The 21,959-nt window shown below is 41.0% G+C and overlaps 2 protein-coding genes across 4 annotated transcripts; one reads left to right on the top strand and one right to left on the bottom strand.

Annotated features, from left to right (window-relative positions):
- Positions 1 to 3,319: 3,319 nt before the first annotated feature.
- On the top strand, positions 3,320 to 7,622 carry LOC115170956 (interferon a3-like). 2 transcript variants are annotated; one of them, XM_029727369.1, is made up of 6 exons: positions 3,320 to 4,015; positions 4,189 to 4,276; positions 4,571 to 4,645; positions 4,770 to 4,919; positions 6,870 to 6,947; positions 7,280 to 7,622. In XM_029727369.1, exons 2-6 carry the CDS (start codon positions 4,190 to 4,192, stop codon positions 7,367 to 7,369), a joined length of 480 nt encoding a protein of 159 aa, XP_029583229.1. In that variant the 5' UTR covers positions 3,320 to 4,015; position 4,189; the 3' UTR covers positions 7,370 to 7,622. The 2 variants fall into 2 exon arrangements, with proteins under 2 accessions (XP_029583229.1, XP_029583228.1); XM_029727368.1 differs by lacking the exon at positions 3,320 to 4,015 and having other exon boundaries at positions 4,024 to 4,276.
- Positions 7,623 to 13,762: 6,140 nt separating this feature from the next.
- LOC115170955 (interferon a3-like) lies at positions 13,763 to 19,168 on the bottom strand. 2 transcript variants are annotated; one of them, XM_029727367.1, is made up of 6 exons: positions 17,335 to 19,168; positions 17,074 to 17,161; positions 16,705 to 16,779; positions 16,431 to 16,580; positions 14,434 to 14,511; positions 13,763 to 14,102 (listed from the first exon to the last, which is right to left on the bottom strand). In XM_029727367.1, the coding sequence occupies exons 2-6, from the start codon at positions 17,158 to 17,160 to the stop codon at positions 14,013 to 14,015; spliced, it is 480 nt and encodes a 159-aa protein (XP_029583227.1). In that variant the 5' UTR covers position 17,161; positions 17,335 to 19,168; the 3' UTR covers positions 13,763 to 14,012. The 2 variants fall into 2 exon arrangements, with proteins under 2 accessions (XP_029583227.1, XP_029583226.1); XM_029727366.1 differs by lacking the exon at positions 17,335 to 19,168 and having other exon boundaries at positions 17,074 to 17,326.
- Positions 19,169 to 21,959: the final 2,791 nt, after the last annotated feature.

The raw sequence follows: 21,959 nt of genomic DNA, 5'->3' as shown, positions 1-21,959 counted from the left end.
GTATTTATTCAACTATTTATTTACACGTTTACTTTTTTGTTTTTGAACGTATCTATTTATTGTGTAGTAATGTATTCACAACTCTGTGGAGTAAATCATTTTTTTTATACTGATTATGTGATTGACTTGGGCTATACATATCCTAATGTAACAATGTTTTCGTGCATTTTTTGTTGTTGTTGCTGTTATGAAGGCCATTGCATAGTGTATTTATTAATGCAACCTGATATGAATTTTTTGTTATTGTACTAATGAAATATATTTTAATTAAATAAATGTGTCCTATACAGCTGTAATCGTTTTTAATCACATAAATTGTAATTTACCGCATACACACATTTAGCAGATGTTTTAACGGGTTTAGCGATATGCTTGTATTTGTAGCTCTACCACTGCAGTAATATCTGACAATACACAACAATACACACAAATCTAAAAGTAAAAGAATGGACAAAAGAAACATAGAAATATGTCGGAGTCCAGAGTATATATATAGAGTACCAGTCAAAAGTTTGGACCCTCCTAAGGGCTTATATTTTTGACAATTTTCTACATTGTAGAATAATAGTGAAGACATCAACACTATGAAATAACACATATGTATTCATGTAGTAACCAAAAAAGTGTTAAACAAATTAAAATATATTTTATATTTCTTTAAAGTATCCACCCTTTGCCTGACAGCTTTGCACACTCTTGGCATTCTCTGAACCAGCTTCAGGAGGTAGTCACCTGGAATGCATTTAATTTAACAGGTGATCCTTGTTAAAAGTTAATTTGTGGAATTTCTTTCCTTAATGCGTTTGAGCCAATCAGTTGTGTTGTGACAAGGTAGGGGTGGTATACTGAAGATTGCACTATTTGCTAAAAGACCAAGTCCATATTATGTCAGGAAAAGCTCAAATAAGCAAAGAGAAATGACAGTCCATCATTACTTTAAGACATGAATGTCAGTCAATGCGGAAAATTTCTAGAACTTTGATCGTTTCTTCAAGTGCAGTCGCAAAACCCATCAAGCGCTATGATGAAACTGGCTCTCATGAGGACAGACACAGGAAAGGAAGACCCAGAGTTTCTTCTGCTGCAGAGGATAAGTTCATTAGCGTTACCAGCTTCAGAAATTGTAGCCCAAATAAATGCTTCACAGAGTTCAAATAACAGACACATCTCAACATCAAGTGTTCAGGGGAGACAGCCTGAATCAGTCCTTCACAGTCGAATTGCTGCAAAGAAAAAACTACTTGTGTGTGTGTGTGTTGGGGTGGGATGTATTGACATTATGGACAGTATGTGGATATAATTATTATTTTTTATGAATTTGCAAACATTTCTAAAAACCTGCGTTTGCGTCGTCATTATGGGGTATTCTGTCTCGATTGACAAAATTATTTTTTAATCAATTTTAGAGTAAGGCTGTAACGTAACACAATTTGGAAAAAATCTATGAGTCTGAATACTTTCCCAATGCGCTGAACCTTGGTTGAATGCACTGTAAGTCGCTGTGAATAAAAGTGTCTGCTGAACGACCAAAATGGAATGACCAGACCAAATCTGAACCAATCATATACATCTAGGCTGTGTTTCACACGTTTAAACAGCACAGTGTGGTATGGCACAGTTCAATACAATAGAGCACAGTAGAGTACAGTAAAGTACAGTACAGTAGATATTAATTCAGTAAAATGTATTACAGCCAAGTTTAATTCAGTACAGTACAGTATTGTTTAATACAGTAGAGCAGAGTACAGTTTAGTACATTAGAGTAAAGTAGGCTACACTCTACTCTGCTGTACCCTACTGTACAGAATTATACTTTACTTTCCTTTACTTTAGTGTACACTGTCCTGTAATGAACTGTACTCTACTGTGCTCTACTGCATTGTACTGTACTGTAGACTGTACTGTAATGAACTGTACTCTACTGTACACTCCACTGTAATGAACTGTACTCTATTGTACACTCCACTGTAATGAATTGTACTCTGCTGTTCTCTACTATACTGTGCTGTCCAAATTTATACATCGACATTGAAATTAACAAACAAACCAAAAATCTGACCAAATAAAGTAGGCCGGTCCAGACAGCACCGTGCTCAGTAGGTAGGGACGATGTATCCTGTATACATTGGGAGGATGCAGTTTAGACATTGTTTGCTCATTGACGTCTTACACATTCTAAGTTCTACAGTTCTACATCCTTTATATGTCGGCTAGACATCAACATTCTATTATGATATCTTGGCGACATCTTCCCAATGTGCAAACGCTCTTCAAACTACATATTCCCTACCCAATTCGATACCTCAGCCAAAGGTGTCTAATTATTACTGGGGAGAAGACTCAGGTGAAACTGATGACATCACACAACTTGTGTAAAACAGCTTTGAAAACCCCAAAATGCATCCACCGCAGACGTGTCATGTGACATAAGACGTTTCAGCACCAATGACATGTATCACTACTAGAGCTAAAAGGCATGAAGACGTCAGCCACTTCAGCACATTGGACGTTGCCACAAGGTCAAAGATTCTATCAGCTGTCCTGTGTTGTGACCGCAGCCCTGTTGCTAATGTTATTGCCATGATTACTAGTGTTCCAATTCCCCAAACACCTACACTTAGAATTGTAAAACTATAGGCAATAAATGTATGATATATATGATGGGAAATATAGCTCTCTGACTCTTTGGAATCACGTTTCAAGTGTCAAGTGTCACTCTTATGATTCATCCTCATGGCTGGTCCCCAATAGGAAAAATATATTTTATACATAAGGCCTACACTAAGGCTATATCAAATAAAACCAAGGCCCGTATTTATTAAGCATCTCAGAGAGTTGCATTGCTGATATTGGATCAGTTTTGCCTTATAGATTATAATGAATGGACGAGAGGGTCCTGATCCTAGATCAGCACTCCTACTCTGAGACGCTTTATGAATAAATGCAGCAGAATAATTAGGCTACATCTGAAATTTTAGCCTACAATTTGACATTTTATTATGAAACAACCTTTGACATCTTATCAAGACCCTGATGGAACAGCTGTGTTTGTCCTGGGTTGGAACAAAAGCCTGCACCTCCTCCTTCTGGTCTCCAGGACTGTGCAGACAGTTTTGGTGACCACTCCCCTACAGTATATGATCTTTACAGTTGAACAGGCCGTGTACATTATGAATTAATCCCAATATTATATAGAAAAAGGGAGAAATGAACCAATGCCAAGATTTGACCTTGTATAGTCAAAAACGTGCACAACACTATGACAAACACACACACACACACACACACATACACACGCACACACACACACACACACACACACACACACACACACACACACACACACACACACACACACACAGCCCTGTCAAAACTATTGACACTGTAGGGAAAATATCCCTGATATCGTAGCCTATACCAAGGAACTTTTGTCACATTCTTTTTCATTTTCCCCTTGTAAAATAAACGACAAATAGAAAGTTCCAACAAATCATGTTGTCGTTGCTTGTCAACGTTGCATCACCAGCAGACAACAGTAGGGTGAAAGTTGGTTACGTCATTGTGAAAATGAAAGTTGAGAGATATGGGTAGTGAAGCGACGTCTCCCATTCACTTTTCATTTGTAGCGCAACAGCAGAAGACTACGGAACAATATTTCGGACTAACTTTGAACGAAACCCACTAAAAGAATGTCTTATATGGCTACATTTCTTAATTAAGAACTGTGGGTTTTATTTCGACTTCGACGATTTTGTTATCAGACTTATTTTATCGGTTCACGCGAAGTTATTAGCAGTTGAAAGCAAAGCTCGCGAATAGTCTTTCCTCGCTATAGCAATAGTCTAGCCGATATCTACATGGAATAATCTTATCTTGTGGTTCAACTATAATGTAAAGCTGATTTAAAGGAGAATGTGTATAGATTTACTGTGGTTTGTTCGTCCAGGAGAAGGAGCAGACATGGAATTCATACTGCTGCATGTGCTAGTCTGGAAAATGAAAGTTCCCGCCTCCGGTAGGTTGATCAGGGGAAATTCTCCATACAGTTTTCTCTTTCCTAATTCCACATAAAACTACTTAACACAGCCAAGATGTTCAAACTCATCTGGAAAACTAACAGCGAAACAAACTGCTATTTACAATGTATACAATGCAGAGTTGGACGTGTATTTGTCTTATTATTTGCAGTATGCAGAGCGTGTGTCATTGCTGTGACTGGATCCGACACCACTACGGTCACTTGAGCTCAGAATACCTTTCCCTGCTGGACCAGATGGTGAGTTATCAGCACACTGTAAGAGGAGACTGAATGCATGTATTAAGGACAGCAAAACAACCAACCAAGTAAAATAGTCATATGTTTCATGTTTAGCATCTGTGTTAGAAAACTGTTAACCTATTTTTGAATATACAAAGTAAAAGGGCACTAAGGCTATAATGACAGAGATCAAGAGAGTATATCTACATTAGGCCTACTGTACTTGCAGTATAAGTTATACTTTATGTCAGTCTTGATTGGTCTTGAAGTATTTGACACGTGACTTAACGTACTATATTGGTTGTATTCCAGGGAGGAGATATCACAAAGCAGGATGCCCCAGTCTTTTTCCCAACATCACTTTACAGACACATAGATGATGCCGAGGTAAAGACTAGAATTATGATTTATCATGTTCTGATATGCTTTGGTATGGCGGTCTTGACCCAATGTTATATTGATGCCATAACCAAAGCCTTTTCTAATCTTCTTTTTATATCTTCCTGTGTAGTTTGAGGACAAAGTCAGATTCCTGAAAGAGACCATCTATCAAATAACAAAACTGTTTGATGGGAATATGAAGGCTGTCACTTGGGACAAGAAAAACCTGGACGATTTCCTCAACATTCTAGAACGCCAATTGGAGAACCTTAATTCCTGTGTAAGTAATGGGTCTATTTAAAGTATAATCCCTGTTTAGGTCAGGGCTCTCCAACCCTGTTCATGGAGAGTTATCCTCCTGTAGGTTTTCACTCCAACTCCAGTTATAACTAACCTGATACAGTTTATCAACCAGCTAATTAATCAGGTGTGGTAGATTAGAGTTAGAGTGAAAACCTACAGGAAGGTAGTTCTCCAGGAACAGGGTTGGAGAGCCCTGGTTTAGCAGTAGCCTACTCCACTACAAGGGGAGAAATCTACTTATAAAGTACATATAAAGTATTCAACCCCTTGACTTGTTCCACATTTTGTTACGTTACAGCCTTTTTCTATAATTGATTAAATAGATTTTCCCCCTTATCAATCTACACACATTTCCCCATAATGACAAAGTAAAAACCGTGTTTTAGACATTTTTGCTAAATGTATTAACAATAAAAAACAGAAATGTATAAGTATTCAGACCCTTTACTCAGTACTTTGTTGAAGCACATTTGGCAGTGATTACAGCCTTGAGTCATCTTGGGTATCATGCTACAAGCTTGGCACATCTGTATTTGGGGAGTTTCTGCCATTCATCTCTGCAGATCCTCCAAACATCTGTCAGGTTGGATAGGGAGCGTCGCTACACTGCTATTTTCAGGTCTCTCCAGTGATGTTCGATCAGGTCAAGTCCGGGCTCTGGCTGGGCCACTCAAGGACATTCAGAGACTTGTCCCAAAGCCACTCCTGCGTTGTCTTGGCTGTATGCTTAGGGTCATTGTCTTGTTGGAATGTGAACCTTCGCTCCAGTTTGAGGTCCTGTGCGCTCTGCAGCAGTCTTTCATCAAGGATGTCTCTGTACTTTGCTCCGTTCATCTTTCCCTCGATCCTGACTAGTCTCCCAGTCCCTGCCAATGAAAAACATCCCCACAACATGATGCTGCCACCACCATGCTTAACCGTAGGGATGGTGCAAGGTTTCCTCCAGATGTGATGCTTGGCATTCAGGCCAAATAGGTTTCATAAGGCCAGAGACGCTTGTTTCTCATGGTCTGAGAGTCCTTTATGTGCATTTTTGCAAACTCCAAGTGGGCTGCAATGTGCCTTTTACAGAGGAGTGGCTTACGTTTTGCCAGTTTACCTTAAAGGCCTGATCGGTGGAGTACTGCAGAGATGGTTGTCTTTCTGGAAGGCTCTCCCATCCCCACAGAGGAAATCTGGAGCTCTGTCAGAGTGACCATCGGGTTCTTGGTCACCTCCCTGACCAAGGCCCTTCTCCCCTAATTGCTAAGTTTGGCCGGGCGGCCAGCTCTAGTAAGAGTCTTGGTGGTTACAAAGTGCCCTTTCCCAAATCTGTATCTCGACACAATCTTGTCTCGGAGCTCTACGGACGATTTCCTCAACTTCATGGCCTGGTTTTTGCTCTGACATGCACTGTCAACTGATCAATGGAAACAGGATGCACCTGAGATGAATTTTGAGTCTCATAGCAAAGGGTCTGAATTCATATGTAAATAAGGTATTTCTGTTTTTGCGTTGTCGTTATTGGGTATTGTGTGTAGATTGATGAGGATTTTTTACTCTTTAATCCATTTTACAATAAAGCTGTAACTTAAAATTTGGAATAAGGGAAGGGGTCCCAATACTTTCTGAACGCACTGTATATGGGTTATTACAGATTTTGAGCCAGTTTGCGACGTCACATAAATAACACTGCAGCAATGAGAAATGTAAATTATTGTGGATTATAATTATTGCTCTTTTTTGTATGCTTAGATGCATTTTTCATTATGGCAAATCAAGTTTGATATTTTAAAGTGGAAATTACAATCTTTAGAATCTATTTAGAACGTTGAATACACATTAAGTTTCCATTTCCTGCCGTGCAGGAAATTCTCAGAAAAAAAGAGATCAAATGAAGATCCTACATCTGTATGATGCTAATGTTTTGTTTAATTTTGTCCAACAGGTATCACCTGCCATGAAACCTGAGAGGAGACTGAAACGCTACTTCAAGAAGTTGAATAAGAATGTTCTGAGAAAAATGGTGAGTTTGGTTTCGTATGGAAACGTGTTTAATACATGTAATCAAATGAATATAAACTAGGCTAGGCTAAACAGTAGCAGTGTTCATTTAAAAAAAAAGTGGGTTTTGGTGACATATGTATCAAGCATCTCAGAGAAGTGCTGATCTAGTATCAGGTCTCCTCTGTCCTTATAGTGATCTAAAATACAAAACTGATCCTAAATCAGCACTCCTTCTCTGAGAAGCTTAATACATACGGCACCAGTCCTTTCTTTGTTGTTCAAGACAACATGGTCATTATTTCGCCAAGAAAGTTCACCCCACTAATATTTCAAATGTTCTGTGTTTTTCAGAACTACAGTGCACAGGCGTGGGAGCTCATCAGGAAAGAGACAAAACGTCATCTGCAAAGATTGGATATCCTTGCAGCACAGATGTACTGATCATCCAGACTCATTTCAGAAGCTACGCCCTTACCAGTTTATAAAGCTTGAATACAATCATGTGGGACCCTGTCAGTCTATTTATTATATTTAAATCCATAAATTATTGTTTTTTATTTGTATAATTTATTATTTATATTTTGTATTTCCCTTTTGTACCTGTGATGAACTGAACTGTATTGCCGGTCTACTTGAAAAACCAGTGAAAAAACAATATTGAAAATGTGAATAAAAACGTATTTTGTATAAATTGTCCAAATTTCGTTCTTGTCTGAAACCAATGACAGTGGATTTATAAAATCTTATCTAATCATCAGAGGGGATGCACATTAAACCTGTTGCTGATCAGTCACATGATAATTTCTACTTTAAGTTGATGTATGCTTGTAGTTTTGTTTGTTTATGTAACTTATTTTTGCTGTGTTTTTGTACTTTGTGAGGGTTGCTGTTGTTTTTGTTTTTCCTGTTCGTTTTTGTGTGGTAACCACACTGTGGCAGTGGGCTGAAGGGGATGGGGAGATCTGGGTGAGGAGTAGAGGATAATCTGGGGACCAGGAACATTTAGCCCCCACTTGACATTGTGGATGTTTATTTATAAAGTCTGTCCAATGTATTAAACACCTGAATGTCTTACTATGATTGGAGGAGAAATCAGAAAAAAGACATGGAAAGACGAAATGGAAAAAGAGACAAAAAACAAGTAATACCTTTAATGGATAATAGTTTAGTTCCCTGAACGAGGCAGGGTGCTGGTGGGCAAATAATAAAAACAAATCATTTATATAGCTTAGTCATATATGTACAACTTTTTAAGTGGCATCATTGGGATCTTCCTAATAATTCTCAATGGATAAATGAAGTCAATTGTTGTGTAACATTAGACAAACGTGTGTATTATATAGGCCAATGTGGCAGTACACAGTCCTTTCATGGAATGCCTGGATAGAATAGATTTATTGTAGATATACTGTATATCCATTTGTATAATGGTATTAGGTTATATGAGGTTATTATTTAACATCTAGAATGGTGTGAATGGGTGTTTACACTCTGTGGTATAATACTCAGAGCCCCACCTGTTTCATGCCCCTGTCACGAATCCCACCGAAGGTGGCTCCCCTGCCTGCTCGAGCGGAGCTCGGCGGTCGTCGTCGCCAGCCTACTAGACACCGCTGATCCCTTTTTCCTTTTCTGTTTGTTTAGTCTTATTGGTTGCACCTGTTCCCTATTGTGTTCTTGATTTGTGTTTTATTTAAGCCTGCTTACCCCGCCCAGGTTTGTGCGGGATTACGTTTACTGTTGTGTTTATTTTTGGATGTGCTGGCTTACGAATTGTTATTCTCTCTCCTGACTGTTTTGCCCGTTGTATTGGGTTGGTCATTTGTTTTACGCGCCCGTTGGTTTTGGCGTTGACCGTTTTGTGCCGGGAAGAATAAAGGTTGTTTATCTTCACCACTGCTCTATGCACTTAACTCTACCACCACTCCTAGTAACTCGTGACAGAATCCCGCACCAGCTTATGGAGTCAGCAGGAGCAGCTGCGCCCCCTCTCCCATCGATGGAGGAACGGGTCCTCCATCATACCAGCATTCTCCACCGGATTGGTTTGGCCATGGACCAAATGATGGAGAGGATGGACCGATGGGAGAGGAGTGACCTCCCTACCTCATCCCCAGCTCCTCTTCCCCCTCCACCTACTACCCCTCCTCCGGCGTCCAGATCCCTGGCTCTCCCCAGGGAGTACGATGGAGCGGCGGCTGGGTGCCAGGGGTTCCTGCTACAGCTGGAGTTGTACCTGGCTACCGTTTGTCCAACTCCCTCGGGAGAGGAGAGCGTGAGCGCCCTCGTCTCCTGCTTAACGGGTCGTGCCCTGGTGTGGGCCAACGCAGTGTGGTATGGCCCAGACTCGGCGAGGGATCACTACCCCGAGTTCACCCGCCGTTTCCGGGCCGTGTTCGACCACCCACCAGAAGGCCGGGTGGCGGGTGAACGGTGGCGGGTGAACAGAGGAGACGAGGAGCGCACAGGACTTTGCTCTGGAGTTCCGGACCTTGGCTACTGGGGCGGGGTGGACCGACAGAGCCCTGATGGACCACTATCGTTGTATCCTCCAGGAGGATGTCTGCCGGGAGCTAGCCTGTCGGGACACGACCCTCTCCCTAGACGAGCTCATTGACATGTTCATTCGTCTCGACAACCTGCTGGCTGCCCGCGGGCGTCCAGAACGGGCCCTGTTGGTTCCACCTCCAGGCCCTCCGGCTCCCATCCCCATGGAGCTAGGGGGGGCCGCATCGAGGGGGACTGGAGGAGGAGGCTCCTCCTGTACCCGGTGTGGTCGGAGAGGACACACTGCCGACCGGTGCTGGAGGAGCTCCTCTGGGAATCGGGATGGCAGGCAGAGCATTCCTCGTTCACCCCAGGTGAGTAAGCACCAGCCTCACCCAGAGCTCCCTGTTGGCCATATGTTTGTGCTTATAACTTTTCCTGAGTTTTCCCCCTCTATTCAGCATAAGGCGCTAGTCGATTCAGGCGCAGCTGGAAACTTTATGGATTGTGGGCTCGCATTAAGGCTAGGGATTCCCCTGGTGTCGTTGGACCAACCTTTCCCCATCCACCTCATCGACGAGGGGATTGCTCGATAAACCTCCAGGTAAACGCTACACTTCCCAGGAGTCACGTGTACCCATTGTCACAAGAGGAAATGCTGGCTATGGAGACATATGTCACGGAATCTCTGAGACAGGGGTACATTCGGCCCTCCATGTCACCCGTCTCCTCGGGTTTCTATTTCGTGAAGAAAAAGGAGGGAGGTCTGTGTCCGTGCATTGATTATCGAGGTCTAAATTCCATCACAGTGGGGTTTAGTTACCCGCTACCTCTCATCGCTACGGTGATGGAATCATTTCACGGAGCGCATTTTTTCACGAAACTGGACCTCAGGAGCGCGTACAATCTGGTGCGTATTCGGGGAGGAGACGAGTGGAAAACCGCGTTTAGTACCACATCGGGCCACTATAAGTACCTCGTCATGCCGTATGGGTTAAAGAATGCTCCAGACGTTTTTCAATCCTGTGTCGACGATATTCTCAGGGACCTGCACGGGCAGGGTTTGGTGGTGTATATGGATGACATCCTGATCTATTCCGCCACACGCGCCCCGCATGTATCCCTGGTGCGCAAGGTGCTTGGGCGACTGCTGGAGCATGACCTGTACGTTAAATGGTAGAGCGTGGCGCGAAATACAAATACCTTAAAAATGCTATAACTTCAATTTCTCAAACATATTACTATTTTACACCATCTTAAAGACAAGACTCTCGTTAATCTAACCACATTGTACGATTTCAAAAAGGCTTTACAGCGAAAGCAAAACATTAGATTATGTCAGGAGAGTACCCTGCCAAAAATTAGCACACAGCCATTTTCAAAGCAAGCATATATGTCACAAAAACCAAAACCACAGCTAAATGCAGCACTAACCTTTGATGATCTTCATCAGATGACACTCCTAGGACATTATGTTATACAATACATGCATGTTTTGTTCAATCAAGTTCATATTCATATAAAAAAACAGCTTTTTACATTAGCATGTGATGTTCAGAACTAGCATACCCACCGCAAACTTCCGGTGAATTTACTAAATTACTCACGATAAACGTTTACAAAAAACATAACAATTATTTTAAGAATTATAGATACAGAACTCCTTTATGCAATCGCGGTGTCAGATTTTAAAATAGCTTTTCAGCGAAAGCACATTTTACAATATTCTGAGTAGATAGCTCGGCCATCACAGGCTAGCTAATTTGACACCCACCAAGTTTGGTGCTCACTAAACTCAGAATTACTATAAGAAAAATTGGATTACCTTTGCTGTTCTTCGTCAGAATGCACTCCCAGGACTTCTACTTCAACAACAAATGTTGTTTTGGTTCGAAATAATCCATAGTTATATTGAAATGTTTTGTTCGTGCGTTGAAGTCACTATCCGAAGGGTGACGCGCGGGCGCATTTCGTGACAAATAATGTCAAAATATTCCATTACCGTACTTCGAAGCATGTCAAACGCTGTATAAAATCAATTTTTATGCTATTTTTCTCGTAAAATAGCGATAATATTCCAACTGGGCGACGTTATATTCATTCATAGACTGAAAGAAAAACATGGAGTCGTCTAGTGCACGCGCACTCCAGTGTCATTGTTCCCTGCCTGACCACTAACAAACAGAGCTTCTGTACTTAGCCCAGAGACTGCAGAGACGTCATTCCACTTTCTGGCGCCTTCTGAGAGCCAATGGAAGCCTTAGAAAATGTCACGTTACAGCAGAGATGCTGTATTTTTGATAGAGATGCCCTAGAAAGAGAACAAATTGTCAGACAGGCCACTTCCTGTATGGAATCTTCTCAGGTTTTGGCCTGCCATATGAGTTCTGTTATACTCACAGACACCATTCAAACAGTTTTAGAAACTGTAGAGTGTTTTCTATCCAAATCTACTAATTATATGCATATTCTAGTTTCTGGGCAGGAGTAGAACCAGATTAAATCGGGTACGTTTTTTCATCCGGACGTGAAAATACTGCCCCCTATCCCAAACAGGTTAAACCCAGACTTGGAACACACACAAGTCTACTGAATAGCAGGCTAGTTATTTGAAATTAGCCACTGATTCCTTCCAATCCGCTCATTGTTGAATTTGCAGTTTCCAACTTGTTGTGTAATGTTCATGTCCAATGGCCGATGATCACTTACACGTTTTATCTATAATATCTTTTCATATGACAAGGCTTGAAAAGGTTTTGACAGTAGATTGTGAATGTGAGTCATGATGGCAAAATCAAGTTTCTGCCCCCGACTCAATGTACAGACCAATGACAATGTGGCACACGTAGCACACGTCACTCTGAGTTCAGGAGTGACATTCCACAGATTCTGAACAGATGTTGAACTGAAACCCAACTCCTATTTCCAATTCGCTATTGAACATTAGTACTCACATTTTTTTGTCCTCACATCCTCTGAGTTGTGTATTTATCTTCAAAATGTTCTTGAATTTTCAAGCTCTCCATGTAGATTTTGCGAAGATTTTGCGGAGTGTCCCAATGAGTGACAGAACACTGAGACAATCACCACCTTCCGGAGACACCTGAAACCCCACCTCTTTAAGGAATACCTGGGATAGGATAAAGTAATCCTTAACACCCCCCTAAAAGATTTAGATGCACTATTGTTCCACTGGATATCATAAGGTGAATGCACCAATTTGTAAGTCGCTCTGGATAAGAGCGTCTGCTAAATGACTTAAATGTAATGTAAATGTAACTAGAGAATATTACCAACCCCTATGCTCTGCATTCTCCGATGGCTGCCCCACCACCACAGAAAGCACTGAGCTAGGCTGAAACACCTGCATTTTGGGGCTGCCTTACTCAACAGACCATGTTTGTATGCAGCTTTATGAAGATTCTTTTTAACATTGTTTGCAAACTGATGTGTGACACGTATTAATACCAAAATAACATGCAAAACAGGCAACAACAACAAAAACAAAACTATATTTCTTGGTAAACAGGTGGGGAATGAAACAGGTGGGTCTCTTAGTACTTTACCATAAAAACGCATACACACCATTATAGATGTTAAATAACAACCTCATACCATTATACAAATGGATATACAGTATATCTACAATAACTCTATTCTATCCAGGATTTCCAAGTCTTATGAAAGTGCTGCCACATTGGCCTATATAATACACACTTTGTCTAATGTCATACAATTACTGACCTCAGTAATCCATTGAGAATTATTTGGAGGATCCCCACGACGCCACTTAAAAAGTTATATGTATATGACTAAGCTATATAAATGATTTGTTTTTATTATTTGCACTCCCTGCCTCTTTCAGGGAACTAAACTATTATGCATTAAAGGTATTGCTTGTTTTTTGTCTCTTTTTCCATTTCGTCTTTCCATGTCTTTTTTCTGATTTCTCCTCCAATCATAGTAAGACATTCAGGTGTTTAATACATTGGACAGACTTTATAAATAAACATCCACAATGTCAAGTGGGGGCTAAATGTTCCTGGTCCCCAGATTATCCTCTACTCCTCACCCAGATCTCCCCATCCCCTTCAGCCCACTGCCACAGTGTGGTTACCACACAAAAACAAACAGGAAAAACAAAAACAACAGCAACCCTCACAAAGTACAAAAACACATTCAAAATAAGTTACAGAAACAAACAAAACTACAAGCATACATAAATTTAAAGTAGAAATTATCATGTGACTGATCAGCAACAGGTTTAATGTGCATCCCCTCTGATGATTAGATAAGATATTATAAATCCACTCTCATTGGTTTCAGACAAGAACGAAATTTGGACAATTAATACAAAATACATTTTTATTCACATTTTCAATATTATTTTTTCACTGGTTTTTCAAGTAGACCGGCAATACAGTTCAGTTCAACACAGGTACAAAAGGGAAATACAAAATATAAATAATAAATTATACAAATAAAAAACAATAATTTATGGATTTAAATATAATAAATAGACTGACAGGGTCCCACATGATTGTATTCAAGCTTTATAAACTGGTAAGGGCGTAGCTTCTGAAATGATTCTGGATGATCAGTACATCTGTGCCGCAAGGATATCCAATCTTTGCAGATGACGTTTTGTCTCTTTCCTGATGAGCTCCCACGCCTGTGCACTGTAGTTCTGAAAAACACAGAACATTTGAAATATTAGTGGGGTGAACTTTCTTGGCGAAATAATGACCATGTTGTCTTGAACAACAAAGAAAGGACTGGTGCCGTATGTATTAAGCTTCTCAGAGAAGGAGTGCTGATTTAGGATCAGTTTTGTCTTTTAGATCACTATAAGGACAGAGGAGACCTGATACTAGATCAGCACTTCTCTGAGATGCTTGATACATATGTCCCCAAAACCCACTTTTTTTTAAATGAACACTGCTACTGTTTAGCCTAGCCTAGTTTATATTCATTTGATTACATGTATTAAACACGTTTCCATACGAAACCAAACTCACCATTTTTCTCAGAACATTCTTATTCAACTTCTTGAAGTAGCGTTTCAGTCTCCTCTCAGGTTTCATGGCAGGTGATACCTGTTGGACAAAATTAAACAAAACATTAGCATCATACAGATGTAGGATCTTCACTTGATCACTTTTTTTCAGAGAATTTTCCTGCACGGCAGGAAATGGAACCTTAATGTGTATTCAATGTTTGAAAAGGAGTCTAAAGATTGTAATTTCCACTTTAAAATATCAAACTTGATTTGCTATAATGAAAAATGTATCAAAGCATACAAAAAAATGTCCATTAATTATAATCCACAATAATTTACATTTCTCAGTGCTGCAGTATTATTTATGTGATGTCGCAAACTGGCTCAAAATCTGTAATAACCCATATACAGTGCGTTCGGAAAGTATTCAGACCCCTTCCCTTTTTCCACATTTTGTTAAGTTACAGCTTTACTCTAAAATGGATTAAAGAAAAATAAATCCTCATCAATCAACACATAATACCCAATAATGACAATGCAACAATAGAAACACCTTATTTACAAATGAATTCAGACCCTTTGCTATGAGACTCATAAATCACCTCAGGTGCATCCTGTTTTCATTGATCATCCTTGAGATGTTTCTACACCTTGATTGGAGTCCACCTGAGGTAAAATCAACTGATTGGACATGATTTGGAAAGGCACAAACCTGTATATTTAAGGTCCTACAGTTGACAGTGCATGTCAGAGCAAAAACCAGGCCATGAAGTTGAGGAAATTGTCCGTAGAGCTCTGAGACAAGATTGTGTCGAGGCAGAGATCTGTGAAAGGGTACCAAAATATTTCTGCAGCACTGAAGGTCCCCAAGAAAACAGTGGCCTCAATCATTCTTAAATGGAAGAAATTTGTAACCACCAAGACTCTTCCTAGAGCTGGCCGCCTGGCTAAACTGAGCAATCGGGGGAGAAAGGCCCTGGTCAGGGAGGGGACCAAGAACCCGATGGTCACTCTGACAGAGCTCCAGATTTCCTCTGTGGGGATGGGAGAGCCTTCCAGAAAGACAACCATCTCTGCAGTACTCCACCGATCAGGCCTTTAAGGTAGAGTGGCCAAACGTAAGCCACTCCTCGGTAAAAGGCACATTGCAGCCCACTTGGAGTTTGCCAAAAGGCACCTAAAGGACTCTCAGACCATGAGAAACAAGTGTCTCTGGTCTTATGAAACCTATTTGGCCTGAATGCCAAGCATCACATCTGGAGGAAACCTTGCACCATCCCTACGGTTAAGCATGGTGGTGGCAGCATCATGTTGTGGGGATGTTTTTCATTGGCAGGGACTGGGAGACTAGTCAGGATCGAGGGAAAGATGAACGGAGCAAAGTACAGAGACATCCTTGATGAAAAAATGCTCCAGAGCGCACAGGACCTCAAACTGGAGCGAAGGTTCACATTCCAACAGGACAATGACCCTAAGCATACAGCCAAGACAACGCAGGAGTGGCTTTGGGACAAGTCTCTGAATGTCCTTGAGTGGCCCAGCCAGAGCCCGGACTTGACCTGATCGAACATCACTGGAGAGACCTGAAAATAGCAGTGTAGCGACGCTCCCTATCCAACCTGACAGATGTTGAGAGGATCTGCAGAGAAGAATGGCAGAAACTCCCCAAATACAGATGTGCCAAGCTTGTAGCGTTATACCCAAGAAGACTCAAGGCTGTAATCACTGCCAAATGTGCTTCAACAAAGTACTGAGTAAAGGGTCTGAATACTTATATATTTCTGTTTTTTATTGTTAATACATTTAGCAAAAATGTCTAAAACACGGTTTTTGCTTTGTCATTATGGGGTATTGTGTGTAGATTGATGAGGGGGGAAATCTATTTAATCAATTATAGAAAAAGGCTGTAACGTAACAAAACGGAGTGAAAACCTACAGGAGGATAACTCTCCATGAACGGGGTTGGAGAGCCCTGACCTAAAGAGGGATTATACTTTAAATAGACCAATTACTTACACAGGAATTAAGGTTCTCCAATTGGCGTTCTAGAATGTTGAGGAAATCGTCCAGGTTTTTCTTGTCCCAGGTGACAGATTTCATATTCCCATCAAACAGATTTATGATTTGATAGATGGTGTCTTTCAGGAACCTGACTTTGTCCTCAACCTACACAGGAAGATATAAAAAGAAGATTAGAATAGGCTTTGGTTATGGCATCAATATAACATTGGGTCAAGACCGCCATACCAAAGCATATCAGAACATGATAAGTCATAATTCTAGTCTTTACCTCGGCATCATCTATGTGTCTGTAAAGTGATGTTGGGAAAAAGACTGGGGCATTCTGCTTTGTGATATCTCCTCCCTGGAATACAACCAATATAGTATGTTAAGTCACGTGTCAAATACTTCAAGACCAATCAAGACTGACATAAAGTATAACTTATACTGCAAGTACAGTAGGCCTAATGTAGATATACTCTCTTGATCGCTGCCATTATAGCCTTAGCGCCATTTTACTTTGTATATTCAAATATAGGTTAACAGTTTTCTAACACAGATGCTAAACATGAAACATATGACTATTTTACTTGGTTGGTTGTTTTGCTGTCCTTAATACATGCATTCAGTCTCCTCTTACAGTGTGCTGATAACTCACCATCTGGTCCAGCAGGGAAAGGTATTCTGAGCTCAAGTGACCGTAGTGGTGTCGGATCCAGTCACAGCAATGACACACGCTCTGCATACTGCAAATAATAAGACAAATACACGTCCAACTCTGCATTGTATACATTGTAAATAGTAGTTTGTTTCTCTGTTAGTTTTCCAGGTGAGTTTGAACATCTTGGCTGTGTTAAGTAGTTTTATGTGGAATTAGGAAAGAGAAAACTGTATGGAGAATTTCCCCTGATCAACCTACCGGAGGAGGGAACTTTCATTTTCCAGACTAGCACATGCAGCAGTATGAATTCCATGCCTGCTCCTTCTCCTGGACGAACAAATCACAGTAAATCTATACACATTCTCCTTGAAATCAGCTTTACATTATAGTTGAACCACAAGATAAGATTATTCCATGTAGATATCGGCTAGACTATTGCTATAGCGAGGAAAGACTATTCGCGAGCTTTGCTTTCAACTGCTAATAACTTTGCGTGAACCGATAAAAAAAAGTCTGATAACAAAATCGTCGAAGTCGAAATAAAACCCACACTTCTTAATTAAGAAATGTAGCCATATAAGACATTCATTTAGCGGGTTTCGTTCAAAGTTAGTCCGAAATATTGTTCCGTAGTCTTCTGCTGTTGCGCTACAAATGAAAAGTGAATGGGAGACGTCGCTTCACTACCCATATCTCTCAACTTTCATTTTCACAATGACGTAACCAACTTTCACCCTACTGTTGTCTGCTGGTGATGCAACGTTGACAAGCAACGACAACATGATTTGTTGGAACTTTCTATTTGTCGTTTATTTTACAAGGGGAAAATGAAAAAGAATGTGACAAAAGTTCCTTGGTATAGGCTACGATATCAGGGATATTTTCCCTACAGTGTCAATAGTTTTGACAGGGCTCTGTGTGTGTGTGCGTGTGTCATAGTCTTTTGCACGTTTTTGAATGACTATACAAGGTCAAATCTTGGCATTGGTTTATTGCTGCCCATTTCTGTATTATATTGGGATTAATTCATAATGTACAAGGCCTGTTCAACTCTACAAAATCATATACTGTAGGGAAGTGGTCACCAAAACTGTCTGCACAGTCCTGGAGACCAGAAGGAGGAGGTGCAGGCTTTTGTTCTAACCCAGTACGAACACAGCTGTTCCATCAGGGTCTTGATAAAATTGTCAACGATTGTTTCATATTGACATGTCATGTTGTAGGCAAAAATTTCAGATGTAGCCTAATTATTCTGCTGCAGTTATTCATAAAGCGTCTCAGAGTAGGAGTGCTGATCTAGGATCAGGACCCACTCTATCCATTCATTATAATCTATGAGGCAAAACTGATCCAATATCAGCAACGCAACTCTCTGAGATACTTAATAAATACGGGCCTTGGTTTTATTTGATATAGGCTTAGTGTAGGCCTTATGTATTAAATATTTTTTTTCTATTGGAGACCAGCAATGAGGATGAATCATAAGAGTGACACTTGAAACGTGATTTCAAAAAGTTCAGAGAGCTACATTTCCCATCATATATATCATTCATTTATTGCCTATAGTTTTACAGGCATGGCAACAACATTAGCAACAGGGCTGCAGCCACAACACAGGACAACTGATAGAATCTTTGACCTTGTGGCAACGTCCAATGTGCTGAAGCGGCTGACGTCTTCATGCGTTTTAGCGCTAGTAGTGATACATGTCAATGGTGCTGAAACGTCTTATGTCACATGACGCCTGCGGTGGAAGCATTTTGGGGCTTTCCAAGCTGTTTTACACAAGTTGTGTGATGTAATCAGTTTTCCCTGAGTCTTCTCCCCAGTAATCATAGACACTTTTGCCTGAGGTATCGAATTGGTTAGGGAATATGTAGTTTGAAGAGCGTTTGCACATTGGGAAGATGTCGCCAAGATATCATAATAGAATGTTGATGTCTAGCCGACATATAAAGGATGTACAACTATAGAATTTAGAATGTGTAAGACGTCAATGAGCAAACAATGTCTAAACTGCATCATCCCAATGTACAGTTGAAGTCGGAAGATTACATACACCTTAGCCAAATACATTTAACCTCTCTGCTGCGGGACACACTATTCAACAGCCAGTGAAATAGCAGGGCGGCAAATTCTAAACAACAAAAATGTCATAATTCAAATTTCTCAAACATACAACTATTATATCCCATTGTAACCTGTTGAGGACCCCTTCGAGATAGGATCCTGTTAACTTGTTATGGATAGGGGGCAGTATTTTCACGGCCGGATAAAAAACGTACCCGATTTAATCTGGTTATTACTCCTGCCCAGAAACTAGAATATGCATATAATTAGTAGCTTTGGATAGAAAACACTCCAAAGTTTCTAAAACTGTTTGAATGGTGTCTGTGAGTATAACAGAACTCAAATGGCAGGCCAAAACCTGAGAAGATTCTGTACAGGAAGTACCCTGTCTGACCATTTCTTGGCCTTCTTTGTCATCTCTATCCAAAACAAAGGATCTCTGCTGTAAAGTGACACTTTCTAAGGCTCCCATAGCCTCTCAGAAGGCGCCAGAACGTTGAATGATGACTTTGCTGCCCATGGCTGAAAAACAGTAGCGCATTTGGATAGTGGTCGATCTGAGAACAATGAGACGGGTGTGCGCGTGCATGTGAAGAGTCCATTTTAGATTATCAGTCTTTGAACGAAAACAACGACTCCCGGTCGGAATATTATCGCTATTTTACGAGAAAAATCGCATAAAAATTTATTTTAAACAGCGTTTGACCTGCTTCGAAGTACGGTAATGGAATATTTTGAAATGTTTTGTCACGATACGCGTCCGCGCTTCACCCTCGTTACCCTTCGGATAGTGTCTTGAACGCACAAACAAAACGCCGCTATTTGGATATAACTATGGATTATTTGGAACCAAACCAACATTTGTTGTTGAAGTAGAAGTCCTGGGAGTGCATTCTGACGAAGAACAGCAAAGGTAATCCAATTTTTCTTATAGTAAATCTGAGTTTGGTGAGTACCAAACTTGGTGGGTGTCAAAATAGCTAGCCCGTGATGGCGAGCTATCTACTCAGAATATTGCAAAATGTGCTTTCACCGAAAAGCTATTTTAAAATCGGACACCACGATTGCATAAAGGAGTTCTGTATCTATAATTCTTAAAATAATTGTTATGTTTTTTGTGAGCGTTTATCGTGAGTAATTTAGTAAATTCAACAGAAGTGTTTGGTGGGAATGCTGGTTCTGAACGTCACATGCTAATGTAAAAAGCTGGTTTTTGATATAAATATGAACTTGATTGAACAAAACATGCATGTATTGTATAACATGATGTCCTAGGAGTGTCATCTGATGAAGATCATCAAAGGTTAGTGCTGCATTTAGCTGTGGTTTTGTTTTTTGTGACATTATATGCTAGTTTGAAAAATGGGTGTGTGATTATTTCTGGCTGGGTACTCTCTTGACATAATCTAATGTTTTGCTTTCGTTGTAAAGCCTTTTTGAAATCGGACAGTGTGGTTAGATAAAGGAGAGTCTTGTCTTTAAAATGCTGTAAAATAGTCATATGTTTGAAAAATGGAAGTTTTCGGATTTTCAAGGAGTTGTATTTCGCGCCACGCCCAATCATTGGATATTGGAGCGGTGTTCTGCTAGCGGAACGTCTAGATGTAAGAGGTTAATGGGATCGTTTGACAAAATAGCATGTCGCAAAATTCAAAACAACAAAAATCTAATAATTTCAATTTCTCAAACATACGACTATTTTACACCATTTTAAAGATACACTTCTCGTTAATGCAACCACATTGTCCGATTTCAAAAAGGCTTTACAGCGAAAGGAAAGCATTACATTATGTTAGGACACCACCTAAACAAGAAAAGCCACACAGCCATTTTCCTAGCAAGGAGAGGCGTCACAAAAACCCGAAATACAGCTAAAATTAAGCACTAATCTTTGACGATCTTCATCAGATGACACTCATAGGACATCATGTTACACAATACATGTATGTTTTGTTTGATCAAGTTCATATTTATATCCAAAAACAGCATTTTACATTGGCGCGTGATGTTCAGAAAATGTTTAGCCTCCAAAACTCCCGGTAAATGAGCACAATGAGCACACATATTACAGAAATACTCATCATAAACGTTGACAAATTATGGAACAATTATTTTAAGAATTATAGATATACTTCTTTTTAATGCAACCGCTGTGTCAGATTACAAAATAACTTTACAGAGAATGCACATTGTTCAATATTCTGAGTACATAGCTCAAACCATCAATGCAAACTATACAGTTATCCACGAAGTCATAGCGTCAACAAAACTCTAAAATAGTGTTAGAAATCTTTTCTAACACTATTTTAGGACGGTCGGGCCACTCTGGCGGACCCGGAGGACAGGCGGGCCACTCTGGCAGACCCGGAGGACAGGCGGGCCACTCTGGCAGACCCGGAGGACGGTCGGGCCACTCTGGCGGACCCGGAGGACAGTCGGGACACTCTGGCGGACCCGGAGGACAGGCGGGCCACTCTGGCGGACCCGGAGGACAGGCGGGCCACTCTGGCGGACCCGGAGGACAGGCGGGCCACTCTGGCGGACCCGGAGGACAGGCGGGCCACTCTGGCAGACCAAGAGGACAGGCGAGCCACTCTGGCAGACCCGGAGGACAGGCGGGCCACTCTGGCAAACCCGGAGGACAGGCGGGCCACTCTGGCAGACCCGGAGGACAGGCGGGCCACTCTGGCAGACCCGGAGGACAGGCGGGCCACTCTGGCAGACTCGGGCAGTCGGGCAACTCTGGCAGACCCGGGCAGTCGTGCCACTCTGGCAGACCCGGGCAGTCGGGCCACTCTGGCAGACCCGGGCAG

The sequence above is a fragment of the Salmo trutta genome, chromosome 32, assembly GCF_901001165.1.
Source record: "Salmo trutta chromosome 32, fSalTru1.1, whole genome shotgun sequence".
Classification (NCBI taxonomy): domain Eukaryota; kingdom Metazoa; phylum Chordata; class Actinopteri; order Salmoniformes; family Salmonidae; genus Salmo; species Salmo trutta.
The sequence above is the reverse complement of the archived record's forward strand: the minus strand, read 5'-3'. Positions and strand labels throughout refer to the sequence as shown.

Coding starts and splice junctions, on each gene's coding strand:
- LOC115170956 (XM_029727368.1), top strand. CDS start 4,142: ATGTATACAATGCAGAGTTGGACGTGTATTTGTCTTATTATTTGCAGT. Junction 4,646..4,769: donor GACACATAGATGATGCCGAG/GTAAAGACTAGA, acceptor CTTCCTGTGTAG/TTTGAGGACAAAGTCAGATT. Junction 6,948..7,279: donor AGAATGTTCTGAGAAAAATG/GTGAGTTTGGTT, acceptor TGTGTTTTTCAG/AACTACAGTGCACAGGCGTG.
- LOC115170955 (XM_029727366.1), bottom strand. CDS start 17,208: ATGTATACAATGCAGAGTTGGACGTGTATTTGTCTTATTATTTGCAGT. Junction 16,780..17,073: donor TTTCCCTGCTGGACCAGATG/GTGAGTTATCAG, acceptor GTTGTATTCCAG/GGAGGAGATATCACAAAGCA. Junction 16,581..16,704: donor GACACATAGATGATGCCGAG/GTAAAGACTAGA, acceptor CTTCCTGTGTAG/GTTGAGGACAAAGTCAGGTT.